This window comes from Limulus polyphemus, unplaced genomic scaffold (genome assembly GCF_000517525.1).
Source record: "Limulus polyphemus unplaced genomic scaffold, Limulus_polyphemus-2.1.2 Scaffold336, whole genome shotgun sequence".
Taxonomy (NCBI): domain Eukaryota; kingdom Metazoa; phylum Arthropoda; class Merostomata; order Xiphosura; family Limulidae; genus Limulus; species Limulus polyphemus.
In genome coordinates, this window is record NW_013665946.1 from 17,022 (window position 1) to 44,632 (window position 27,611).

At 34.4% G+C, this 27,611-nt stretch overlaps 1 protein-coding gene across 7 annotated transcripts in view; it reads right to left on the reverse strand.

Annotated features, from left to right (window-relative positions):
• Positions 1–14,891: 14,891 nt before the first annotated feature.
• LOC106457478 (GTP cyclohydrolase 1 feedback regulatory protein-like) overlaps positions 14,892–27,611 on the reverse strand; it is a 17,042-nt gene continuing 4,322 nt past the window's right edge. For 4 of the 7 annotated variants that reach the window (XM_022383424.1, XM_022383420.1, XM_022383419.1 and 1 more), the window contains exons 2-4: positions 25,156–25,271; positions 22,363–22,457; positions 14,892–15,509 (exon numbers count right to left, since the gene is read on the reverse strand). In XM_022383424.1, the coding sequence (XP_022239132.1) occupies positions 15,383–15,509; positions 22,363–22,457; positions 25,156–25,212 (279 nt within the window). In that variant the 5' untranslated portion in view covers positions 25,213–25,271 and the 3' untranslated portion in view covers positions 14,892–15,382. Of the gene's footprint in view, positions 15,510–22,362; positions 22,458–25,155; positions 25,309–27,611 lie in introns of all 7 variants that reach the window. The other 3 variants (XM_022383422.1, XM_022383423.1, XM_013916898.2) reach the window with 2 other exon arrangements.

Consider the following 27,611-nt stretch of genomic DNA (forward strand, 5'->3'; position numbering starts at 1 on the left):
AGGATGCAGATGTTACTCACGTAACTAAAGATCATTTTCACTAGAAAATATTGTTACGTCTCCGTTTGTCAATTAACTTTCCGTAACTTCGTTCCGACGAAACTTAAGCGACACAAGTCCTTTCTTAATAAAACTGATTTATTCTTTCCGAATATAACTTTACCGATACACTCAACTTCAACAATCGCGTTAAAACAAACGCTAATCAACGAACGTCAACAATACTTCTGACTGCAGTTCAATTACTCACTATCTACCCACACATTACATTCCCCTCTTTTATATACCAGCCTACCCTATATCTAGTAAGAACTAGAACATTCCCCAAAGTACATGATAGTTCTAGAAACGTTGCGTCACAGTAGTCATGTGACTCGATGACGCAACAATATAAATATGGCAGTCTACTTCTGTATAGCGCGTTCAATATTACAGTAATCTTTTCTATGACAAAGTTTATGCCACACCCTAGCTGAATGACCTAGTTCTGTGAGTAACTATGGTGATAGGAACTTAGTGGCTCCATGAATGACATTCTATATTGATATTACATTTTGAAAATTTTTATATATAAGGGTAGAAACATGTGGTTATCTGCATACATTTCCATGTAGAACATTAAAACCCATTTCAGCATAGAAGATCCAACCAGGCACCCTGGTAGAAATGTTAGAAAATTATTTGCGTGATGCACTACAATTTAATGTGTTTGCAATCCCTAGAAGTAATTTCTATTCATAACTCCACTATTGTGTTTTATTATTTAAGTAAGTATAATCAGCTTATCTCATAAACATTTTATATGTATTAATTGTTGTTTAATTATTTTTTTAATTTTGTTCAGTGTCATTGAAATACCATTGTTACAGAAAATAAAGATGCAAGGCTCCCACATTTATCTGTTTGTTGAATTTCGCGCAAAGCTAATCAAGGCTATCTCCTGTCACTGTCCTAATTTAAAAGTGATATGCTAGATGGAAGGCAGTTAGTCAACATCACCAACTGCCAACTCTTGGGCTACTCTTTTATCAATGAAAAGTAAGATTGGCTGTCACATTATAATGCCTTCACAGCTGAAAGGGTGAGCATGTTCAGTGACGGAATTCGAACCCACGTCCCACAGATTTTGAGTCGAGCACCCTAACCACCCGGCCATGCCGGGCCCTACAGTATACTAAAAATATACATAAACACAATTTGAACTCTATAATAAGTAAAAAGGCAAGGTGAAGTTTATTATTTATTTATCTCTAAATAAATGTGCTATGATTCCGTGATTGGTTCAGAACGGCACCAATTAGTCAGTTACAGGGTCCACAAAACCCTACCAATAGCATAAGTAGGTGTGATTTTGAACACCCCTGGTTGCTTCGCCCCCTTTTAGAATTTATTTTTTGCTTGTTCTCTTTTGTAAAACACATTAAAATTGGAATGCAGTTAAATAGAGTAGCTGGTATCTCATTACGATTCATTGGGATTAGGAGATAGACAGAAGCTTTCCCAGCTGAAACAGTTATGACATATTGTCATTACTCCAAAACCTTATCTGATAGCTCAGAATGCTGTCATTATGATAGCGACAATAGTATGCACTACCGCATGCTGAGTCATCCCACTATAATCTTAGAAGATGTCACATTCGTGAGTATTCTGCATCTCTGGACCCATAGGAAACGTTCAGGGCCTCCACTAAATGCACACAGCCTCTCAGCTATTTAGAAATAGAAAAGCTGGTGGCCGGTTCCTGTCAGTATCACCATTTTATTATAAAAATTATTTAAAACATGTAAGTCTAGTAGTGTTTAAGTGGATGGCATAAGAGGACTTGGGGCATTTCTTCAAGCATTTCAAGCAAGTTGTTCTTTGGAATGGATGAACTTTGGAATAGGCAGTGCAATTTTTGAGGCCGAACCTAGATAGTCCCATACTTGATGCCTTAGAGCACTTAGATGAGTTGCAACTTGACCACTGGAATGTAGTTGTGAATGTGTAACACTGCAAATTTGACCCCATGGAGAACTGAGTAGTCCATAAGGCTGAGTTCAAAGCTCGAAGTCGAGGATTCAAACAGAACCTGGTCACTTGTGTGGATGATTTAAGAATATAACATAAGAAATCATTTCCTATCATATCTTCTGAAGATCACAATGAGATAGTCATGGACAATGTTATCAAGTGAACTCATGGGAAAGAAGCACATCTCGTTTATTGTAGAGGCACCTTCTGTGGTGATATGGTTTAAGGTGTCCATATCAAGCTCCACAACAGAACCTGTAAGAGCCCCCAAAGTACCAGAAATGCAATAATATGTTACCCTACAGCTCCACTTCAGCTGATGGTGCAAGGAATCTTGTTTCAGCATTCATGGTTTCCAATGGGTAAGCATGGTGTTTCTGGCAAAGTTGCCATGACAGTGCTACCAACGCAGTTGAAGTTATACTCTAAAAAGCACCATTGGTATGAGGAAAGAAACACCTGCTTCAACTGTAGTGTGCTTAATCACTCGTTGTGAGAATATTCATATTCAATTGTTAGACAGGTGCATTGGAAACATTCCTTTCAGTCAAACACCACAACAGCTGCAGAATGATCAACAATAAGCCATGGCTGCAGTAAATCCAGCTAATTTAAACTAGATGATTCTGACTTGAGTCTGACTGCCAACTTAGGTAAGTGCAGCATTAATCTTGTGCACAATGTTCTGTGGCTGGTTCAGAGAACCATAGACTGGACATCACATAGTATGAGCTGATAAGGATACTTGGGAACGAGGTTGAGTTTTAGTGGATGATGAAGTGAACTTTACTTGGCCTTAATGTGAATCAGGTGTACCACTGAAAGCAACCACTTTGGTTAATTAGCAAAGTCTTCATTTTGCCAAATGGCAAGAAGTTCGATGTGAGTGGAGAGACGCATCATAGCTTCATCTTGATAATGTTGTACATTGAGTGAAGATGGTTGTCTATGATCTGGGTTTAGGCATTAGTATCTTAAGGATGAACCTATTACCTGAACTATCCATTACTTTTGCTTGTATAAGAGGTGACCAGCAGTCCTGCAATGAAACTATCTAGTGTTGATCAGACTGGGCCCAGAAACAGTGAACTACATGCATGCACATTAAAAAGGATATGGTAATTTCCACTAACATGAGAGCAGTTTTCTATGTGTACCACAGACAGTTTAGTGCATTGTTGCTGTCTATTGTGGTGATTGAACTGAAAATAAAACATTTTTTCTGAAAGGCAAGCTGCATTTTCTCAAACAATGATCTATATGAGAGCAAAAGTTATTCCAGTGCTAGTCTGTAATTAAAGATGTTCAGCTATTCAACTGGAATCATCATTGTTATAGTATTAGAGGGAAAACTGACTACTAACCAAGTAGCTAGTGCCACAACCAGTGTATCGTGTCTGAGAATGAATGTGCAATTTATAAATAATCTGAAATCTCTAAATAATTATTGTGTAAACAATCTGAGCTGATAACAGATCTGAATTCAGTGAATTGCACAGAGAACTTGTTGATGTATTCATGGAGCCAGATAGCTCATTTGATCATACAACAATCATGTCAACTCATAGATACAGATGAATTGCATACAATAAAACTATTGTGCAGGCTTCCTTGAAGTGCTAGGGAAATAGCCAGTGCTTAAATTGGGTAGATGTTGAAGGACTGAGTACTAAAACTTCCAGGCCATTTCCATTGGTGGTTATCAGAAAGGAAGGAATGCAGAGGATTTGTATGAAATTTAGATGGATGAAAGTGGTAATGAGAACATTGAAAATATTCCTCTTCTACAACAATGTACTGATTCATTGAAAGGCGCCTGTTGGTTCATTACACTAGATTTGGTTTTTAGATACTGTTAAGCCGAACTGGAAGACAAAGTATACCTATGAGTGCTTTAAACTCTCAAGGTTTGTATAAATTCTACATTATACCATTCAGTCTGTGTAATCTGGCTGCAACTTTCGAGAGGGTAATAGAACTCATATTTAAAAGGACTGCAGTGAAAGAAGTGTATCATCTACATGAATGGTATACTTTTCTTTGGTTACATGTTTTAAATTGTAGCTGAGAACCTGAGAATGGTATTCCAATGGATCAACGATGAAAGATTGAAATAAATTACCAGGTTAGTTCGTGCTAAAGTGCAGTTTATTGGTCACACAATAGATAGATATTGAGTGTCCACTAATCCTGTGAAAATTATTGTGATCAAACAACTTTCTTGGCTTTGCATCATATTATTGATGGTTTGTGGACAATTTTCCCAAAATATCTACGCCACTGGCTGCACTGATTAAGATTGATGCATGCATTTTGTGCACATCAGAATGTGAAGCTACATTTCGGTTCTTAAAGTGTGCATTACTTCATGTACCAGTATTAACTTGTATTAATCGAGGTTGTCTATTAATCATAGATACAGACACTAGTGATAAGAGAATTAGTGCAGTCTTATCACAAGTACAGGGCAACATATAGCGTATGATCACATATTCAAATCATATGCTGTGCTCCTGAGCACCAATACTGCATGACAGAGAAGTGGTTGGATTTTTACCATTTAAATGGACCATGCATCACTGAAATGGCTAATGAACTTCAAAAAACCCAGAAGGCATGATTGCAACCAGATCAGCAAGATAGAAACATCAATGGATTAAATTATGAAACAATGAACTAATGAGTCAGTGTCTGTTCACTGCACAGTGGTTAAACCTTTTTCAACATAAGTGATCATGAGCTATACCAAGAATGACAACTTTGCATTTGGATGGACACTCTGAATGATCAATCAGGAAAAACAATAAAAGGACACAGACCTAGTGTTGGGATTACTTGCCATACTTCAAGTTAGCGTGCATCCATCATAATCAGATAAAAATATTACCGATGCATGCATAATCTGGTACTTTTTTCGTCATATACTAGAGCAAGATGGCATATTGTTTCAGTATTATGAACCACTAAGACTTATCCAACCTGCAATGCAGCTATTAGCTCCCAGATGTTACGCTTTTGTACGCCTAAAGAAACCCACATAGACGAAGGAGCCAATTTAAACGGACCACTTGTTTGTAAAGTAGTTTTAGGTGTAATGTAAATGTATCATTCTCAGTCTGATGGTTTGGTCCAAAGAGCAATACAGACCATCAAATGTATAATTACTAAATCTTTCAGTGCTGACTGAATTGACCGGAATGTGCACAGAGGTCGTGGTCACATGGAACGTGAACACGTGTCAGACACTTGGAAAATCTTAAACTCTATATCACTGATAAGACTCTAGAGAACTAGTTACTCCAGGAATCTGAGATGGATGAGCAGGTTGATTAATGATAAGAATATTATGCTGAATGATTTTGTCTCAGCTAATTAGGAGGAAGAAACCGGTAGAACATATCTCAGTATTTATGAAAAGTCAACTGGGGAAATGTTAATAGAGAAGCAGCCAGTCTGCTCTTATCATTGGCCAAGATGCTGATGATGACCTCCTAATTATTATAGTTGGAATTAACTGCTTGACTAGCAGTTAGGATGGTGGGTTAGACAGTACACTTACAACTAAAAGGGAGTCGCGGCTCTTACTTTCCGATCTATGAAGTGAGGTTTCACGATGAGATGTTATACATGAAGGACGTCATGTGGCAGTCACTTGATTATTTTACAGTTAAGATGATTGATTGGTTGAAGAATCACCGAATAAGAAGGCATTATGACACTTGATATCCAAGCTGTTGGGTGATACTTAGTAAGAGATGTTGTGGAATTTATGCAAAGTAGACTACGTGAAATGTGCTAGAGACATAGATTGGACAGCTCAAGTTGCTAAGTAAAATTGTAAAAAAATTGGCAATTGGTCTGCAGATGATGATTGGGAACTTTAACAAAAACACTGAAAGGCCTCGCAATCCTTGCTTTTCAAGCAGTCATGTTACGTTTTGTAGCTAATGTTAGCAGATATGTCTAGTATACGCTTCCCGAGTTAACTCAAGATCTTGCAGATAAGTCAATGTGACTTTCTGTCATATTACTATACAAGATTGTAGCTGTAGTCTAGTTCAGTGGTTCTCAACTGGGATACATGTACTCCTGAGCGCAAAAAATTACTTCCAGGAGGTACAAGCGGGGGTTCGGCATAGTAGCTATTCGTCAGCACAGTTCAAACAAACGCTGATGGTGCCACTCTTGGGGTACATGATAATGTTGAAAATTAAGTAGAGGTACATTACTGGAAAAGGTTGAGAAATACTGGTCTAGTTGGTACATACCAATCTTCCTGAAGTGAAGGGTGAGAAATTAACATATACTATGTCAGTCAAAATGTGTATCCGTTTGCTTTATTTTTTGTGTAATTTCTCATGTTAATTTGATGAAGTGGCTATCAGCTCTTATCACCATGTTTAATTATCCTTATAGTACTATGCTATGATAAATGATGTGGTTTATCATAATGTAGTACCATGCTATAACAAATGAAGTAATTTTCCCTTGTGAACCTACTCTGTTGGACTGAATGTATTTTGTAGTTGATAATATGAAAATGTGATGTGTTTGGGTGTTTATAGCAGAATAGGCTATTTTTGTCTATAATTACTTGTAATTTTTCTCGAGATTGTTTGAGCTGGAATAAGTTAAGCTCTGTATGTGGCACTTGAGGCCAAACAAGGAGCAGAATTAACTGTGGCATTGGTTGCTGTGGAAACCAAATTAGCTGTTGATCGGTGATGTTATGTGCTGCAGGTATGGGTTAGTTAATATGTACCAATGGATACATACGAGAAACAATGCAAGCATATTTTCTGTTAAACAGTTCGACCAGTTTGTATGTTTAATTATGTTCACAAATGTAATAGATACGAAAGTAAAACTTTTTAGACTAATAGTAATAAAGACTTTTGGCTTAGGGTATCCAGATGTGATGCATTTGGTGCAAACCTTAGTGATTAGCTTAGACTACATTGAGAAATAATTACACTTTTACGGCATTTTATGTGTTTGCCTAATGCAGGGGAAGAATATATATCATTTGGTCCCAAACTGGAATAATCATAAGTGTATAATTCCTCACTAAGAGAAAGACATGGTTTACTATAGAATGTACACCACACAGAGTAAAAAATGTGGTGCTGGTGTTGGTGAAATAATATCTTCCAGTTAAAGCAAATGATACTCGGTCTTAATAAAGTGAAGTCATGATATTACCACTTCAAAATATAAGAAAACATGGCGTACCTACTGTTTTGATTTAGAAACTTCTGTAGATATTACTGAAATTTTTTTCTTGATATTATTTCTGAACAAGGTAGCCCAAATTCAGAAACTTCATGTGATTGACTTATAGCTGTACTATTATATAATTTTTGTGCAGACTACACCGCTATAATTCTGGATTTATTTATGAAGTCAGATGTGATTATTCAGATTATGCTTAACTTGTAAATTGTAAGAGGTAATTTGAGGTGCTCAAAATCTCACTTATTTACACTATTTGACGGATTTTTGGGTGCCCGTATCTGACTAAGGGGGCCCATGCAACCTTTCCTCAACTTTAGAATTACATGGGGAACAAGTACATAATTCGTTTTTAAATTGGAAGGATGACTATATCGCAAACTTCAGCTTGCTAATGTGATAAAGCATTTCTAGTAGCTAAAAGAGAAAAACTTTTATTATAATTAACATGCAAAAACTAGAAAGTACAATACATAACTTCTGAACAGTACTGCTAAAGTTTAAAGGTTGACAATGGTTGTGTGCTCCAACAAAAAATCTTGTTAACTGCTATAGTTTAAATCATAAGTGCAGTTCCATTTACAGGTACGTCCTCAATAAGACAGATACTTTAGATGTTCATACATCAGTTTTGCCTCTAGACCACTGGCCAGGGTAGATTGTTGACGCCTGTCATGACAGTTGAAGTGTTAACACCACTTATTACAAGGTGACCATATTGTTTAAACTAAACATTGGACCTATAATCACCATGATTACAGATGCAGGCAGTACTGGACAAGTTTGATATACAAGTACCAAAGAGTACTATTTCTCTGATGAGTATATCTGTTTTAGAATTCATTTTTGTTTTAAAAAAGAACAGAAAATGTTTATGACATATTGAAGGTCATAGCTACAGAGACCCAACAGTGTCATCAGGATACTATACCCAACCTAATAATAATAATAACTAGCTGAATGTTTATTTCCAACGTATTCCTGCTACAAACTACATTATAAGTATAAGAAATGAAATATAAGAGTATTTATGGGTACACTTTTTTCAAATTGGGAACATTTTTCTCAGGACAGCATTCCTCATCTGATGGAAGATAATATTTTACTTATATAGCAACTGTAAACAGACCCCCTAGATTAAGCTGCGTTTGGCACCATGGGAGATGCTTTTAGAAGCTATTTATATTTTCAGCCTCTCATTGTATCATTATTCAAATAAACATAATCACATGGACTTATATAACCTTCTTTATTGTCCTGCAACAACATACCTCTTAATATTGTTACGACAGTGGAAGTCACGTGACACTGCTGCCGTGATGAGTTTTCGAATGATCGGGGAAGTCCGAGTGTGTTCGAGATGCCCTCTTTGTTAGTATCTAAGCCTGGCAGAGGAAGCCAGCAAAAACAAATGAAGAGAGAGCAGTAGTTACTTTGAGTTCCGTGTAATTTATTATTCTGTTAGTTTCGATCTAGTGAGCCGTAAAGTGTGTGTTTTGCACTCGTCGAGAGCGAAGTAATCGAGATTGAGAATCGCTGTGATTTATAGCGTGTATTATAAAAGTTGTTAAGTTTAAAGTGACGAGAAACGTACTGATTGTGGAACTACTGTGTACTAAAAGTTTGTATCGAGGAAGAATAAAGTGGTTTAATCAAGAAAGGATTTGTATCGCTGAAGATCCTCAGTTGGAAATTTCTAGCAGAAACAAACAAACAAGCAGATACGTAACAATATATTTTACTTTGACTCACCATTACATTTTTGCAAGTGTGGTATTTTCAGGTAACACCAATTTTCCTAAGACTGACAAGATAGGTCCACAGAATAACAGGAGATTTGTTACGATTTTTACTGCAAAATAATTCTGTATTCTATGACAAACTGGGCTAAGGAGAAGTAGAGAGACTGAATACAAATGTACAATCACAATAAATAATTTTTATTAACAGAATCATAGTTTATACTTTATTTACGGCAAAAAATAGTCGCCTTTACTGATTATTTTTCTTTCTTGAGTTGTTCTAAGCTAAATAGTCCAGACTAGATAAAAATCATGTTCTTACTTTAAAATCTGTAAGGTTAGACTTACCAAGAGTGACTAGTGTTAACATGTGACTGGTCATTCCTATTGAGAACATAAGGGAGGTCATAACTTCAAGATATCATCTGATTGCCAAAGGTGAAAAAAAAAACAGCTATCTAATTTCACACATGACATACAACCTTGCAACTATCTTTCTTATCAAAAATTGTTATAAAATCGTTAGTCCTATTGATTTTCCAATATTTTGCTGGCTTTCAGCATTTAAATTGTAATGCTTAAAGTATTATACTGCACATATAAATAGCTTTTCAGTAGTATCCTTTGTCTCTCATCATCATCTAACCCAAATGACAAGTTCTTGTATTGAGTGAAAAGCTTATTGGGCAGCAACATGTTGGTGACAAAAAGATAAAGCTGAAATAATTATTCTTTAAACACCTCTCATTTTAAGCTGTAATGGCCAAATTAAGTAGTTTCCATGCTAAACACCATTTTAATTCTTTTTTTCTAGTTCACCCCACTAACTACTAGGTGTCTCCCAGTGTCACTATACTACATGTTAGAAGTAAATTCCATAAACATTAACAAGCTTTTTTTAACATCCTTATTTCTTTTTGATTATCAACTGATAACTTAGGCTGTTGTAACCTGTTACAGTATATAACATTAACTAAAATTTTCTTTCTTTCTTATTATTTTCTGTTATTAACTATAAGATTAATGCAAATATCTAGTTATTACAACAATTTACAGTGAAATGCTTTAGATGGTATTGTGATTATTTCCAGTTATAGTTTACATTATCATGTCCTTAAGTCTAGCTGGTCTTTTAATGATCCCTCCACTTCTAAAAGTATTGCTTGTATTACAACTTGCACTTGGAACAGGGATACTGACAACTAGGTTGTCTGTGTTGAATATGGTGTCATAAGGAAGGATTCAAACATCTACTGAAAATGTGGTTGCACTGCAGGTGTTGGTTAAAGATGACAATATTCCTGCTACGTTGGTATATGATGCAAATATTTAGCATTTCTGCTTAAGAGACTTCCATCTTCAGTGTTAACTAGTTCAAGCAAATTTCCTGAATGTTTCTAAGAACAACAAAGTGAAAATTCTTGTACCGAGGATCCAGCTTGCCAAATACAATGTACCCAATTTTGAGGTTATGTTCTTTAGTTTTTTTGTTTTGATCTGCATATTGTTTCATCATATCTTTGTACATTTGGTGGTGTTTCCTGATGTAGGTAAGAACATCAGTACTTGTGTGACTAAAACTGGGAAGCCTGGGTCGGATGTCACATGAGATGAGAAAGCATGCTGGTGTCTCTCCCATCGCTTGGTGTGCTGTAGATTAATATGCTAAGAGGATCTTAAGTAATTCCACTTTTCAGTCCTTTCATTCACTTTTAGCTGCTTTGAATGTTTTCTTCAAATAGCGATGAAAACACACTATGCTGCCATTACTCTTGGGGTAGTATAAGGAAGCACAGATGTGCTTTATTACTCAAGCTATTAGTTCAAGGCATGAGTGATCAAGTGTTTGCCATTATCAGTCACTATATCAAATGGAATTCAAAAGCATGCAATGATTTCTTGTAACTTTGCTGCAACTGTAGGTAAAGAAATGTCTTTAATTACTATTGTCTCAGAATATAAAAGAGTAGTAGTCAATTATTGTGAGCACATAATCATGTTTTATTGGACCAACAAGATTGATTCCTAGCTTCATCCAAAGACGTAGTTACAGGGGATGGTTGTCTTTCAAAGGCTAATTCGGCACATAAGCACAACAATTTTCTAACCAAATGTTCCACGACTTGATTGGCTGCAGTAACTGATAGGATAATGCAACTCCCTCAGAGAAGCAAGCCTTCATATGTGAAAAGCTCAATTGAACCTATGTGGTAAGGTTGAAATTTCTCAGGTAAGAGGTTTGTCCATTGTCCAGTTTCAACAATTCAGCAAACTTATTTAATAACAGGGTCTTGTTTTGAACCAACTTATAGATCATATAGAGATATCACTTCAAAATCACTCGTACATATGGAAGGTACCTTATGCTCATAGGCCTCAGCTATTCCTTACATGATTTAGTGGGTGCAGTGGTAGGTGTGACAAGGAGTCAGTTGCATTTGTTTTTTCGACAATGTGTTCTTTCTTCTAGACATAATTTTGCAGTATTTAGTCTAAATGTTGAATTCTTGGAGGTAGTAATATCAACTTTTCTCGGTTAAGCATGTGAATCAAGGGCTTGTGATCAGTTTGTAATGTAAATTTGCATACCCAGGGATACAATCGTAAATGTTTTACAGCCCAAACACATCCAAGTGCTTCATGCACTATCCATTAACTCAACTTTAAAATATTCCAAACAGTGTAGTGGTAATGTCTAAGCATATGCATAAAAGAAAGTTTCTTTGTTGGCAACAGTTCACTTGTACTTGCAAACTGTTCTTCACTAATGAAGTCTCTCCCACTGCCAAAGGCAATTATTATTTGGAACTTTTGTCCATTAATTTTCAGTCACTTATACTTCCGAACCAATAAAGTAGACAAATTCATTAGAATCTAAAGCAGTCTGAATTTGATGTATAAACAGCTCATGCAAGTTTTGTGTTTGTCCCTGTTTTTGATTGTTTGTTGCTCTGTTTTTTTTTCTTTCTGAAAACTTGAACAAAGTATCTGGTCCTTTTACTGTAAATGCATTTTGTTGCCCATTTCCATTCTTGCTGAATTATTTGACATATGTTTCATTTACTACTGCAACTGTTTATGTTAACAGAATGTCTAGTATAATTAACATGATCATCTTTTGCTTCATCTGGAAAATCTGAAAGTACTTTCTTAAATTCTGCTTGTGCAAATTCAGAAATTTGAGCTACTGTGAGAGCACATTCTAATGTAAAGCCTTCTTGTTGTAGTAATTTAACATGTAGGCCTTTGAAAGCACACTTTTCTACTACCTGTTCTCTATTCAAATGTCACAAATTTGTGGTTTGGCTAACTCATTTAATACATTCATAAAAATAATCTATTGATTCATCTGGTGACTGTGCTCTTTGTCTGAAATTATGTCTTTCTTTCTACCACAGTGTTTCTGTGTAGTGTAAAGTAAGCATTCAAATCTACTTTCGCTTGTTCAAAAGTACCTATTTTTCTGGTACATTGGGGAAAAACCCTGCTGCACAGAAGTTTCCAGGCAACGAAATGTTATTCATTTCTCCACACCTTTTCCTTCATTCAAATAGCTTGTAAGCTCATAGAAAGAAACGGACTCCATCCAGATTTTATATTCTGTATACAGGCCCAGTGTGTTTGTTAAGATGCACTGGTGATGATAGATTTGGATTTGTCATTATTTTGCTTTTTATTTGAAACATTAATATTTTCCTTACCTGAAAATGTATTTCTAATAGATACTCACCACTACCCATGAAATAGCTTGATCTCTCATGCATCTGCCTTTGAGACTTGCATGATACTAGCCTTGAGCTAACTCCCTACTAAAAATCATGTGTTTATCATGAACTGTGCTAATGCATGATGATACTATCATGCAACTATAGCCCTCTACCAGTAGGAGGGCGATACAACATCCTTGCATAGTAACTCCCCCTAAGCACTTGCACTCGAAACAACTTCACTCTTAGATAAGGCAAGAAGAATGTGTGCCAGAAACTTACTTTTTAAGTAGTATACATTAAAGTAAGCATATTGGTGCGTTGGGGTAAGGATTCTTCTACGGTAGGTGTCTGTGACTTGTTTGCGATAAACTAAAAAAAATAAACAAACAGCATGCACTCCACTTGTTTTCAATATATATATATTTGGAATAAGTTAAACGTATGTACAAAAATTCCTTACACTATGGAGGTCATAGTTATATCTTAAACACTATATAGTTTTTCTTCTTGTCAAAAGTCCTCTTAGGCCTATGCAATTACTTTAGAATTCAGTTGACAAGCCGGACTATATTTCTCTATTTCTATCACCAGTTACCGTGGTTGTATCCTGTACTTCAAAAATCATCTGCTCCTTTTTCGTATTTCCAATAATCGTCCGTCATTTGTCAAAGTCCACTCGGGCTGGTTCAATTACTTTGGAACACCCTTTGATAAGACAACTTATTCTCCCTATCTCTTATGAAATTGTTAATCTCGCTCTAATATATCAACCGTTAGGCCTTTCACTCCCATGACGATTAACTTTTCTCTGACCGAACTTCTACTTCCAGTGACTTTACTATCTTCTGTTCTTGGAGACCACAAAAGAAGATGAGAGGAATAAACAGGTGTAGAAGTAAACATCCTCTTGATGACATTCACATGCACAAGACACTGAAGATAAAGGAGAGTGGAGAGAGGAAAAATGGAAATGGGAAGAGGTGAAAAGAAGTGGAGAGATAGGCTGAAGTGGAAGGGCGGGATGTAAAAGGCGGCCAACAAACTGGGATGAAAAGGACAGACATAGATTCAGCAGGCCTAGAAATAGAAACGGAATGGTGAGGTTGAGAAAGATAAGAAGCATACTAGACAATGAGTACTGATGCTGGGCTGCCTCTGTATGGGTCTCCAGTGAGTCAAGGACATCCTTGAAGACCTCTCAGCAAAGAAATGGAGCCCGATGAAGAAGACAGAGAGACACAGGAAGGAAGCGTACACTAGCTAATAGAGCAGCCTGTCCCAACAGCAGAGGAACCAAGTAAGGAGGGCATGTGATTTTTGGGAAGTTACTGCACATGAAGGATGTGTCACCCTCCTATTGGTGGAGGGCTATCATCATATGATGATGTCACCATGCAATAGTGCAATTCACATGAAAACTAGTTCAAGGCATACAAATCTCATAGGCAGATGTGTGAGGAATCAAGCTATACTAGTAAGGTACTGTCTCTGAATTTTTAATCCTCATCGTCAGTTATGGTGTTGTGTTATCCATAAACCACTTGTTTAAAGTTTGTAAAATAAAGCTTATTAGCATCTTTAAAGTAATATAAATACACAGTCTAGACCTATTGGTTTTCATGCTAATCTCCATCTATTTCTTTTTTCTAGTTCACTCCACTGACTACTAGATGTCACCCAATATCACTACACTACAAATGGTAATAAGAGGACAAGGCTAGCAGTGTCCAAAACATCAAGCCTTTAGAGTTAGTCTGCTTTTATAGGCATAAATTTTACTGCAAAGTGAATTAATTCTTTAAATTTTTCATTCTCTCTTTGGCATTTTAAGATTGACTACAACTAAATGTCCCTGAACCCATTTTCTTCACCTAAAACAATAAACTACTTTGGTGTATCCTCTGAAAATGCCTGAGGGAGAAACATTTGCTATAAGGGACTGCATCTCTGTGTGTTGTTAGTTTTCTTAAAACCGTGAATTACCATGTGTATGAATACCAAAAAAAAAAACAGCTTAAGGAATGTTAATTATATGTGGCCTTCTTAAAAAATAAAATATTACATTATTTATTTCTATCCATTTTTAAATTTGAAATGTATTCTAAAACTTGCTTGTGAAAAACAAAAGTTGTGATGACTGAATTAAATACTTGGGTGTTATAGAAATAGAGAACTTGTATTTTCAACAAAGTTTCTTTCAAATGCATTTTATTACCTACAAAAATAAACTAACTTTAGAAATAACATTGCCAAGTCCCATGTTATTTTCATTCATAAAAGAAAAACATGATAAAAATATTAAAAAGTTATCTAAAACAGAACATTTATGCAACAGGCTAAAATAATTGCTTTTTTTTGGGGGGGGGTAACCATATAGTAACCTCACATTCGTGTTTTTAAGTTCAATAGTGCACTGTATAAAAACATTTTTTATACTATCTGTATCTTTCAATCCAATGTTCATAAAAGAAGGAAGTTGCATAAAAGTTAATAAGTTCAACTATTAAAAGTAATGCTAAAACACTTTAATTTGTAATGTGATAAAACTTTTATCCAGAATTTTTTATCATTTTCTTTTGCAGAGCTACTATTTTCTGTGTGAAATTACTATTGGGCCACCATCTTTTGATGTCATCTCTTGGTCACAAAAATGATAAAAGAAGTATCTTCTTGTTTGATATTTCAGCTCTCTTTATGAAGTGTCCAAATGCAGGTCTGTCCAATTCCTGTCATTGCTACTACACGGTAGCCTAACTCTTCCAGTTTGTTGAGTACAAGACGAGGAGTGTGATCACAACAGTACTGGTAACTGGAAAAACAATTATAGCATATATACAAGATACAATCTGCACACTTTAACATGACAAAAATTTAGAGCAGTAAAAAACATTAAATTAAAGCATACAGTAGTTCCCACTTTAAACATTTTGGCAAATACAGCCAGATAGTGAATATCCAAAAGTAACAACATCTCATGACATCATCATTTTTATATAATACAATTATAGTAATAATAAAAATAATAATAATGGTAAGGAGCTTAATGAAATCTATATTTTAATGTTCATTAGCCTATGTTATAATCTTTTTTCACATTTATAATTTTATATTAAATGAACACTGATAAAAATTACAGAAAGACCCAAATTTTTGTTTGTATGATGTACTGTACTAAAAGTATGATTAATGTCTTTTTGGGATGACAAATCTTCAATACAAGCCTGGGATTTGATACAACTCATATTTTGTTTATGTCCACAACAATACAGTGTATCTACAGTCATAATCCAACATTCTGAATAAAAAAAACATATAACACTAACCAAAGATATTTCTATCTTTTTAATCATTGATTGAGGTCTCAAAGTGTAATTAAGAATATTTTTAAAACTACTTGTTAACTATTTTTATGTTCTTGACAGTTTCTATAAACAAGTATTTCATTTACATTGATTTCATGTTCTGTTTTAGGTTAGCCTATAACAACATTAAGTTGGGAATTTTTTATTATAACATTTTGTGTAGAAAATCTATATCTAACACCAACTTGAAGTTACTGATTTTCACATCATTTTCAATGAAAATTTTCCCATGAGTAAATATAAAGTTATAAATGTAAAATAGGTGGGAAGCAGAAGTAATAACTAAGCAAATTCCCAGCAAAAAGACCATAGGAGAACACTGCAAGTACATATCATCTTAAGATTCTCTGATACTAAGTTTGATTCTTTCACATAAACTGCTATGAAATCATAACGAAATTCTAAATCCATCCAATTTATAGTTGGAATTTTTGTCCTCTTAACTTTTTGTACAACTTGAAATTTCAAAAGAATTTTCTTTTTCTATCTGTTATCATCTGTACTAGATATGGAAGTTATAGTGTGGATGACGTTATTACATTCTTCTTTACTTTCACTCAAGTTCTTATAATCGTCAACAAATAAATAAATGGCTTTCCCATAATTTCAGTATTAACAAATTAAGGTGGCCATAACCATAATTAACACAATACAGAAGGTTATATTTCATCAATTTTCCTTATGCATTTGATAATTTTCTATTTTTATTGTCTGAAGTTCAATTCCAAACCATTAGCTATTGGATTAAACATTGTGGTGCAAGAGTCAAGTAAAATGATAATTATTCTGGGATAAATGCAGAAAAAGAGGGAATGTAACAATGACTGTGAGCTTACCATTTATTTTGAAATTTTAAAACTCACTAAATAAAGAAGAAATTAACTATTATTTTGCTAAATCCAAACAAACAATTTTGCCACCTTTAAGAATAACAGTGATAAATGTCATCTCCAGCACATTATATACCAAATGGTATCCAATCCAAGATATAACCTCACTCACTTATATACAATAATTTGAAGAAATCTAAACTTCCATCACAAACTACATTATTAGCAAAGTAATTCCACTTGCTAACAATTTTATGAGAGAAATATTTCTTTCTAGAAAACTGATGTAATGGCTGAAACCACTACTAATTTTACCCATTCATATCTAGTGGAGAATATATCTAAATTTCCAACTCAGTTTCTGCAAACATAGTAGATAATTATATCTTTGTTAACCGAATGTCAGAAGTAGAGGCTCACGTAACTTTGTTCCTGTACCCAATCCCTCAAGGGAGAAGCATCTCAATGGATGATACACATAATTACACAAATTGGTATGGATTATGGGTTTTATCCCATGTTTCTTGGAATAGACTGATGTATGTAGCTTAGAATTATGGTATAATGCACTTGGACCAATTATTTGATTTGAAAGCACAGTATGATATAATAAGATGAAAAAAAAACCACATGAACACAATCAGTGTGAACAGATATTTAATTTTATTTTCTCATTTCTGTTGTTTCTCTCCTCAGTTGTTCAAGTTAAGTTATTCTCCCCAGTACATTTTCTGAATCTACATTCTTGCAGACACTAAGACTTATTTGTTGGATATCAGTGGACCTGAATACCACACTTGATTCTTAAAGTATAGTCTGTTATTCTACTAAACACACAAGAAGAGGAGCATAAACAAGACAGCAAGGCTTTTTTAATGATTTTTTTTCTTCCAGTAATGGGCAAAATATGTTTGGTTGTTTAGTGCTTTATGGTGCAAAGCAACAAAGCTATCTGCACCAAACAACCGGTAAAAAAAGTGAAAGTAAATTAGAGTAAAATGTAAAAATACAGCGAGTTAAAACCAAAATATGTCCAAAATGTGGATAAAAGATTTATATACAATTAAAAACACCAATATTGTGTATAAAATTAAAAATACAATCTAGTCGGACAGTGTCACCATAATCAATGACACTGTCCAACATCAGGGGTAAACTCTTACAAATTAAGTGTCTAAAATGGTGCCCCCACTCACGTTCGTAACGACGGCATGACAGTAAAATGTGGACTATTGTGACTTGAGTGTCACAATGGCTACACATTGGTGGGTCAATACCAGATAAAAGGAAATGATGAGTTAAAAACTGTGATCAATGCGTAGCCTTGCCAGGACTACTTCCTCCTTCCAATCCTTACAGAAGAAAAACGGCCAAAGACCAACAGAAGTTTTGATCTGGAAAATGACATTGCTCACCCATGTCGACTGCCAACTGGCACGAAGCCACGCCTTGACGACAGGACCGTAGTCCATGTATGGGACAGGCATGGTCGTGACAGCACCAGAGCAGACGGACTTAGCTGCAGTGTCAGCGAGCTCGTTCCCGTGAATACCGACATGGCCAGGAATCCAGAAAAACTGGATGAGCAAGAGAAATAGCATACAACTTGGCAGTGAACACAGAAACTGTAGAGGGAATCCTGCGAGCAACTACCGAGCCACAGCACACCATGGAAATGGCTGTGGAATTTTTGGAGTAGATCATAACCAACTGATCCACTAGAAAAAGAAGGAAATGGGAACATGTCCAACAAACAGCAAGAAGTTTGAGCACATTGATGTGAACTCTCCCACAGTGCCCAGATACCAGAAGTCATGTTGTCATTCAGAGATGCATTCCAACCCAAGAGCGTAGCATCTGTGAATGGATGGAGATTCAGTCTGGGGGTGGGTGGGTAAGGGAACAACAATCATGGTATTTGCACAGTCTAACCACCAAGACAAATCCTTGAGGAGAGGAGAAGGTAAGTTCACAATCGTGGACAACGGATCCTGAGAAAGATTCCACTAGTCTGGCCAGCTTCATTGGAGGAGGGCGCACATGTATACACCTCAAGGAAAGGAGTTGTTCTAGAGAAGTCAGAGTCTCCAAAAGTGAAAAAAAAACAAAAACTTTCATGCAGGATGAAAATAAAAAGTTCAAACTTCATTATTACATTCCATAGCATCAAGGTGAAAGTTGAGCCCAACTGAAAAAGACAGATCAATGTTCTCTCAAAACACAGTATGTTCCACCATCAATAAAACTCTTCCTCATGCTTATAAATTGTTGTTTACCTACCTATTATTATATTAGCATAACGTGCTTCCTTACTCTAGTTACTTTATTTTTATAAATACTATCTAACTGGTTATGCTAAATCTTTTTTCTACTCTTCTCCTTGTCCTAGCTACCCTATCAATTCGTTTTTTTTCCAAATTCCAAAGATCCCTTACTATTATGCAAAATTAGTTTAAACCATCTTTAATTAATTTCTTTAGAGGTTCCCCAGCCATCATGCCACCTAGCCTGATTAAATGGAGCCCATTTCTAGTATATAAATCATCCTTACCCTAAACATTATCTTAGCCCACCTCATTATATAACCTAGATAATAAGTTAAAAGGTGATGTGGGAAATATTTGGAAACATTTTCAAGACAAATTGCTTTTAATTCAAGATAGATGTGTTCCTAGTGAGTAAAAAAACGAAAAAAAAATGAAAATCAAATTTAATTGGCTTACTAAGGAGATAAAAGGAGAAAATCTGAGTTAAGAGGTATAAATTGATGGTTAGAATGGAAGATTTACAGAACTATAGGAAAGCAAGTGATATGGTTAAAAAAGAAATTTGGAAATCAAAAAAACATTAGGAGAAACAGCTGGCTGACAATGTTAAAAATGATGAAAAGGATTTTTAAGTATATAGTAAATGTAAGCAAAATAATAAACTTTACATTTTCAAGGGTTAGAATTAAATTTCAAACAGGTATTTCTGAAATACTGAAAGATTTTCCTTGTTGAGTTTGAAATCATGCTGTCAACAAGCATGTGCTTCAAAGTTCAGAATGTACTTGATGCAATACAAAGCATACTTCATCTTATCCAGAATTCTCCACTCACTCTCTCTCCAACCTTGCTGAACTTACTGTTCAAGAAAAACAAACTTGCATAAGCTTTGCTTCCCTGTCATAATTCAGATTTCTTAGTTGCTGTTTTAAAAAGATAGACCTACCTCTGAAATACTAATAGCAAGAATATTCCCATCAAAAAAGAAGGGGAATTCATGTAAAATTAAAATTATACAAAAAACACAAGTTATACAGCAGATAAATAACAGCCTAGACCACACTATATGTGTTATCAAGCAGAGTTGAAGCAGAATATAGAACAAAAAATTCAAAGAACTGGATTATAGAGAGAATGAGTGGAATGGACCAGCCTTACCTAAATACAATCTAAGAACACTCAGAATAAGACCATTCTTCTCAAAATGGTACCTCTTTGACCTTAACATCCTTAGGTTCATACAAAATGGGAACAATTAGAATGGTTATGTGTTTACCTATAGAGCCAATACCTAGAACAAAGGTGGTAGCATAAACAGGTGGGGAGAAAACTATGTCCTGTACTGTAGTGAAAAATTCTCAGGGGAACAGAACCAGTAAAAAATTATGAATGGACACACTTTTTGGGCTTTAGCCTTTTTCATCCACATTTGAAAAGGCCAGTGTGAGTCACAAAACTGGCCAAATCAGTGGGTGCTTATAAGGAGAACTGAATAAAGTCCTGAGGATGGGACTCAACAACTCAAAGACAGTGTAATGGAAACATCAACAAAAATAGAAAAATTCAGATGTGTCCTATCCTGGTTGGAGTTATGAAACATCCAATGAAAACTGTCATTCAACATCAGATATCTCTAATGGTACACAAGCATGTGCTCATAGAGATGGGAAAGATACCAGTCAGGGCATCATCAGTCATCACCTTTTTATTTGTTTTTATATCTTCATGAAACCTGCCAAGGACACCAGTAGTCAATCAGAATTAACTGTATGAATGCACTGGTCAATAATGGTCCAACAATGCCTACACAGAAATCTCCCTACTTGCTAGAATTTCTAATATTGATAGAATCATTTGTATCAGTAGTTAACATGTACATCAGAACTCATAGTGAGAAGAGTTAACAAGACAATCTGAATTGTGGTGGGCAAGCACAGCTTACACAAGTTCTCCTGATACATGTGAAATACAATATATCATGAGGAAGGTGAGAGAGTGGAAAATTCTGGGTAAGTTGACATGTTCTCTTCATTGCATAAAGCACATTCAGAACTTTGAGTCACATGGTTGTTAACAGCATGAACACAACTCAACAAAGACTATCAGTATTTCAGAAGTAAGTCTACCTGATTTGAAATTGAGATTTTGCTCTTAATAGAATGTGATGACAATGTTTTTGTTGAAGACTAAGAGATGGCTGACCTACTAAATGTTTTCTTTTCCCTTTTCGGGGTACTTTCAGATAAACTGATTTTCCAAAATAGTAAATTAAGTATGTCCACCATATAACAAGAGGTTTGGCAAGATAAATTGTGAAGTAATACTGAATTTCATTAAAACTAACTAAGTCTGTGCTAAGACGGAAAGTGACACACAATGAAAATAATCTTTATTAATGTCACAAACAGTGTGTGAGTACTTCCACTGGATGCTGGACAGTTGCCTTTACTAGAATTGCAAATTGACCAGGCTGACATTTCAGGGTATTTAAATCTCATGTTACTTAGTTGGATGGTAATATGAGGCTTACCAGAGCAACTAACACAATCCCTACAACTGATCATTCCAAATCAAACATAAGGGAGGTTGGAACTTGAAGAAATTATCTGACCTACCATTGGAAAACACTACTGTTGACCTTCATTTAGGTGCATCATAAGGGCATAACAAAGAGCAAAGATAGCTAAAACGAAATCAACTTAATTACTTTCTTGACCATGTGTTATGCAGAAATTGTATATACCTAGAAATAAATGAATAATTCTGGAAAACTTTACATTAAAATTAGAAAGTAGAAAATACATGGTATGCCTACATATCACATTTTTTTTACAGAAAAAGATACTAGTTTTTTTCTGACCCTAAGCATTCTTATATAACTAATAGAACTGACATCTGGTCTCTCATTATCTACAATCTTATTACCTTATGAAATGAGTTGCTGTCAGTATTAGATGAGGTTGGCACCTTCAAGTTTAAAAGAATTTATAAATTTCTCAATAAGTGGGTTAAATTTTTACTATATTTACTTGGGGGGGGCAGTAAAATAAGACCTAATGGAGTCTTGTTGTCTATCTTATGTAACAAGCTAATGTAACATACATATAATCTTACAATCTGTTGACATTTACTTGTAGTTTTAACCTTTGTAATGAAAACCATTACTTCAAAATAAAAGCAAATAACTAGAGATATAGTCTTACTAATCATTTCCTTGTTGTAAGACTTTTTTGGCCCCAAGATAGTTCATGAGCTGCACATCAGAATTAGCATCTCCAACAATAGTTGGCCCTTTTTCCTATGCAAAAAATAATAATAATGTTGATTGACAATCTTGTAAATATGCTACTCAAGAAATTATATTTTCATACAACTACTCATGAACATGTTATCCAGGTGTATGTAGCATAATAATCTTAAGAAATAACTTTTCCAAACAGAAAAATTGTACGAAACAAAAACAAAGTCAACTGTAATTAGAGATCACATCTAGGAAACAGACTGACTTTTTATTTGTATACTTGTTCTGATAGAATGAATATAAAAGCATTTAATTTTTAGTAAAATTATATTTACTAAGCAATGAAAAAAGCAGTTGTTTATTAATTGATTATATTTGAATAATTGATTAGTACAGTGTTTCTCAAGACATGGTAAATACAAGCAAAAAAAAAAAAATGCAGTTGCCTTTCCTCTAGTTAACAGTTTAGAAAGGGGAAAGGGGAGGTCCCCAACCTTTTCCAGCCCAAGACACACTTACTTCAATACAAATATTGTGCAACACCATAAGAAAACTCGGCCCAACTTACTACTCCTATTGCCACACCAACTGCAAAAATTATTAGAGATAAGGATGACATACTGTCTCATGCTTCTATACCAAAAGAGCAACAAGACAGAATACACTCTGGATTCATTCACAAGACTAATTTATATAATCCAAAACAGTAATAATCAGAAACACTAATTTTGATTAATCAATTAAATAACTCAACTTTAGCTAATAAAGAAGTAAATTAACAAATAAGTTGTTAGCACAATGATTTTTTCTACAATAAATATCATTGAACTTACAAACTGTTGTGTGTTAGTTTACTACCAGGTCACATTAAAATGTTTTGCAGTAAAAATAATAACATAAAAGCATACCCATTGTGAACAATGAAACAACCCTATCTATTAAGCTTAAGTATGCAACTTACAGAAAATGACTTCAATAATCTCTTGTGTTGCAACTTCACACTGGAAATGTTAAAATGTGAAAACACAAGATGATAATAGGCTATTAAATCAACTGAGGTCACAGTTTTATATCTTAAAACAATGGCTCTCATACATCAAAACCTTCAATAGTAATCAATGACATTTATACTTATCCAACAACATTATAAGAACTGTGAGGTTTTATATAAAGGCCACGATTCATAACAGTAGTTGTCTGTGACTTGTTAGCAATAAATTTCAAAGCTAAATGGACAGCATACAATCTACTTGTTTTAAAATAATATATTCAAAACAAGTTAAACATATGAACAAAAATTCGTTACACTATTGGATATCACAGTTATGTCCAGAGCTTTAAATAATTGTCTCATTTTTGTCAAAGTCTACACAGGCAGGTTCAATTACATTAGAACACCCTTTGACAAGAGAAATTATCTTTCTGTAACTCTATTGTTACAATACAAACTGTGAAACTCACTTTAGAAATTGACCATTACAGATAAACTGACAATCATGCAGTTTAACTTCACCTTTACTTTCACTAACTTCCTTCTTCTCTATATCTGCATGTATTTATAACATACAACAGAAAAATCTAGTAACAACAATATTACACAAACAAGAAAACTTAGAAGCTTCAAGTAAGATGACATCAACAATATTACAGAAGCCTAGTACAACAATTACACTACGTACAGCTCACATAGTTACTTAACGAAAACGGTCATAACTATTTCTTTTAAAATAATTAACTTTTAACATTTTTTGTTATGAAAACTAAATAATTATTAAATATTAAATTACTAAATAAACTAAATAACAACTCTTAAACTAAACAGTCTTGTATATCCATCAAGAACCCATACATCATCAATACCCAAAAGTCCACATGTTAACTTACATACAGAGCTAGGTTTACACTTCCAAAGTTTATACTTATCTCCACTAATATTTTAATACCACAGATAGCTTTACATCAATCCTGTGATCAAAGAAAGCTATCTACATGCATCCTATCTATGAATCTGTTCATTATGGAAATCAAATTCCCTTTATTTCTCCTATCCTCCTGCAGAAATAAAAGCAATTACTCTATTTTCTCTTTATAGCAAAAAATTTTCCTAACATAAATTTACAAACTTGTTTTTTACTGTTCACTGCCAACTAAATCCATAATAAATCCATTCATTGAGAAGTTTTGTTTTTGCTTGTTATAACACAGACCAAAAACATTTAATGGAATCATTCATTTTCTATGTACAATGTATAGGAGCCTACAGCAGTAATTAGTGGAAATAACTGTAATATTGATATTTTTGTTAAGCTTTTTTTGTAATTTGTATATTATTAGACATGATGGCCTCAGTTTTTCAAAATTGTTTCCCTGGTTTTTAGGGCATGCACATGAGCATACAATAAACTGATATTTGAAATTTTCCTCAAAATTATACCTAATTATGATATTTTAACTTTTAATCTAGTTATAAAGAACAACGAAAATTTAAGACCACGCATCAGACAATGATACTGCAAAGAAGTCTTCAAATAAGACATTGCAACTTGATATAGTCAATAAAATTTTGCTCTTTTAATTATAAAAGAATATTTGCTATACCATATTATCAAATATAATGAATTAAAAAATTAACACTAAATAAAATAACAGTAACTGATTAAGATTGTTAAATTATAAAAAGTGATTGGAATACCCAAGAAACATGTTTTGCATGTGTGTGCAGCTTCTGAAATAAAACAAAAGGGGCAGGGCTTACTATTTTCCCCGACTTTTTTTGCCACTTATTCATATTTCTCAAAGTTTCTGGATTCATGACACCATGCTCAGGATCCTGTAACCAGCAAAGCCACAGATCCACAAGGAATTCGGTGCCTAAATATGTTTGTAAATGCGAGAGAGTTCAAGGATCCTGTTAGTAATTATAGGGATAAATTTTGTTAGACACACAAATCACACACATTTTAAAAATTGTACTGTTAATTATCAAATACAATTTTATAAGGTGATCTTCTAAATCAATAAAAATAGATTCTAACACCTTACCAGCAACAGAAGTCAGCAGAGTATAGTTTATTATTTTACAGATCTACATTAACTGATTTCATAAGATGAAATCACTTTACTATGCAAATTTTCAACACTTAAGCAGGTTAGGTAATAGGATGTTTGGGGAAGCTTTAAATATCTCAATTAAAGATATTTTACACACACAGTAAATTCACGAATAAACTTGGTCACAATTATTCTAATGTTAGGAGTATCAACAATAAAATAGAAGAGTTCAAAAGGCCAACCAGGAGGGTATGTCATTTTAAATTTACTGTCAACTAGCATCGTTACCCAGAATTTCCTAGGTTTTCGAAAAAAACTGTACTCTCTCCATTTCCCCATTCCTTATTTCAATAAGTAAAAAAATACATGAAAAACAACCTTAGGTTTGATTTTTGAAAATAAATTATGAGCCTGTTTTAAATCAGGTCTTCCTTATACAAGGTTTTTTTTTGTTTTTCCTTCACTGACAAGGATAAATAGGCCCTTACTATTCCCCACTCTTGAGCATACAACATGGAGTGGTCCATGTGAGAAACATGGTGATGTCAATTCAAGTCCCACTACTTTCAGAAACTGGCCCTGTGTTTTGTTGATTGACAATTGCAAAGCTTAATTTGACTTTCAACTGCAGGCATTTGAATTCGAAGAGGAGATCAAGATCAAACAAGATGACTATTAATTCTGAGCTGGTTAAGAAAAAAATTTGGAAGTTTAAAAAATGATAAGGCTCCTTGGCCAGATAATATTTTCCCAAGGGTTTTGAAGGAGATTAAAGATTAGATATGTGAGCCACTTACTACTGTTTTTTTTTTTTTTGTCAGTCATTAAATAGTGGGCAGGTACCAGAGGATCAGAAGTTAGCTGATGTAATTCCTCTTTTCAAGAGAAGTGATAAAAATTGTTCCAGTAATTATAGACCCAATAGTCTTACATCAGTTGTGGGAAAAGTTTTGGAAAGCCTGTTAAAAGATGACTTACAAAGTCATTTAACAAAGTTTAGAATTTAATTGGATAGTCAAGATGGTTTCACTAAGAGAAAATCTTGCCTTACAAATCTTTTGTCATTCTTTGAAAAGGTTACTGCTTATGTAGATGAGGGTGAGGATATAGATTTGGTTTACCTGGATTTTCAGAAGGCATCTGACATAATGGCACAAAAAAAACCCATAAAAAAAAAGTGTTTCTATAGATGTGAGGGATAAGTTATCAAATTGGATGGAAGAGTGGCTGGATGGAAGAAAGTAGAGGATTGTTACAAATTGAGTTCAGTCAAACTGGATTAATGTTACAAGTGAGATACCTCAGGACTCAGTCTTAGAACCTTTGCTCTTTTTGATTTACATCAATAACACAGATGAAGGAATAGTCAATCAAATACCTAAATTTGCTTATGATATTAAGGTCTTGGGTGTTGCTAGCTGTGAAGAGGATGCTGCTGATTTACAAAAGGATTTAGATAATTTAGTGAGTTGGGCAAATAAATGACAGACAGTTTTAATTATAATAAATGCAAGTTAATGCATGCGAGTTATTATAATTTGAATTATAAGTATAATTTGGATGGGAATAACTTTGACAGTGTTATGAAGGAAAGGGATCTTGGTGTAATAGTCAATCAGTCTCTAAAGCCATCCATGCAGTGTGCTGTTGCTAGTGGTAGGGCAAATAGGATTTTAGGTTGTATCTACAGAAATAATGAATACAAGTCTAAAGAGGTTATAATTTTATTGTACAGGTCACTGGTTAGTCAACATTTGGAATACTAAGTTCAGTCTTGGGCTCCTTACCATAGGAAAGACATTGGATTGTTGGAAAGGGTTCAGAGAAGAGTTACTAGAATGGTGCCTGGGATGAAGTGGTTGTCACACAAGGAGAGGCTGAAATCTCTCAAATTGTTTTCTTTTAAAAAAGAAGAGTTGGGGGGGGGTGTCTGATTGAGGTGTTTAAGATTGTAAAGGGAATTGATAGTGTTGATGAATCAGCTTTTTTTTAGGAGACACAAATATAAATTTTGGCAAGGTAGGAGTCATCTTCAGCTAAAACAGTTTCATTTTTCTAACAGGGTGGTTGGTCTTTGGAATGAGTCGACTCTGGATGTTGTAGTGTCAGTAAAATTAAGAGAGTTTAAATTCGATGACGAGGAACCCACTTTGAGACTAA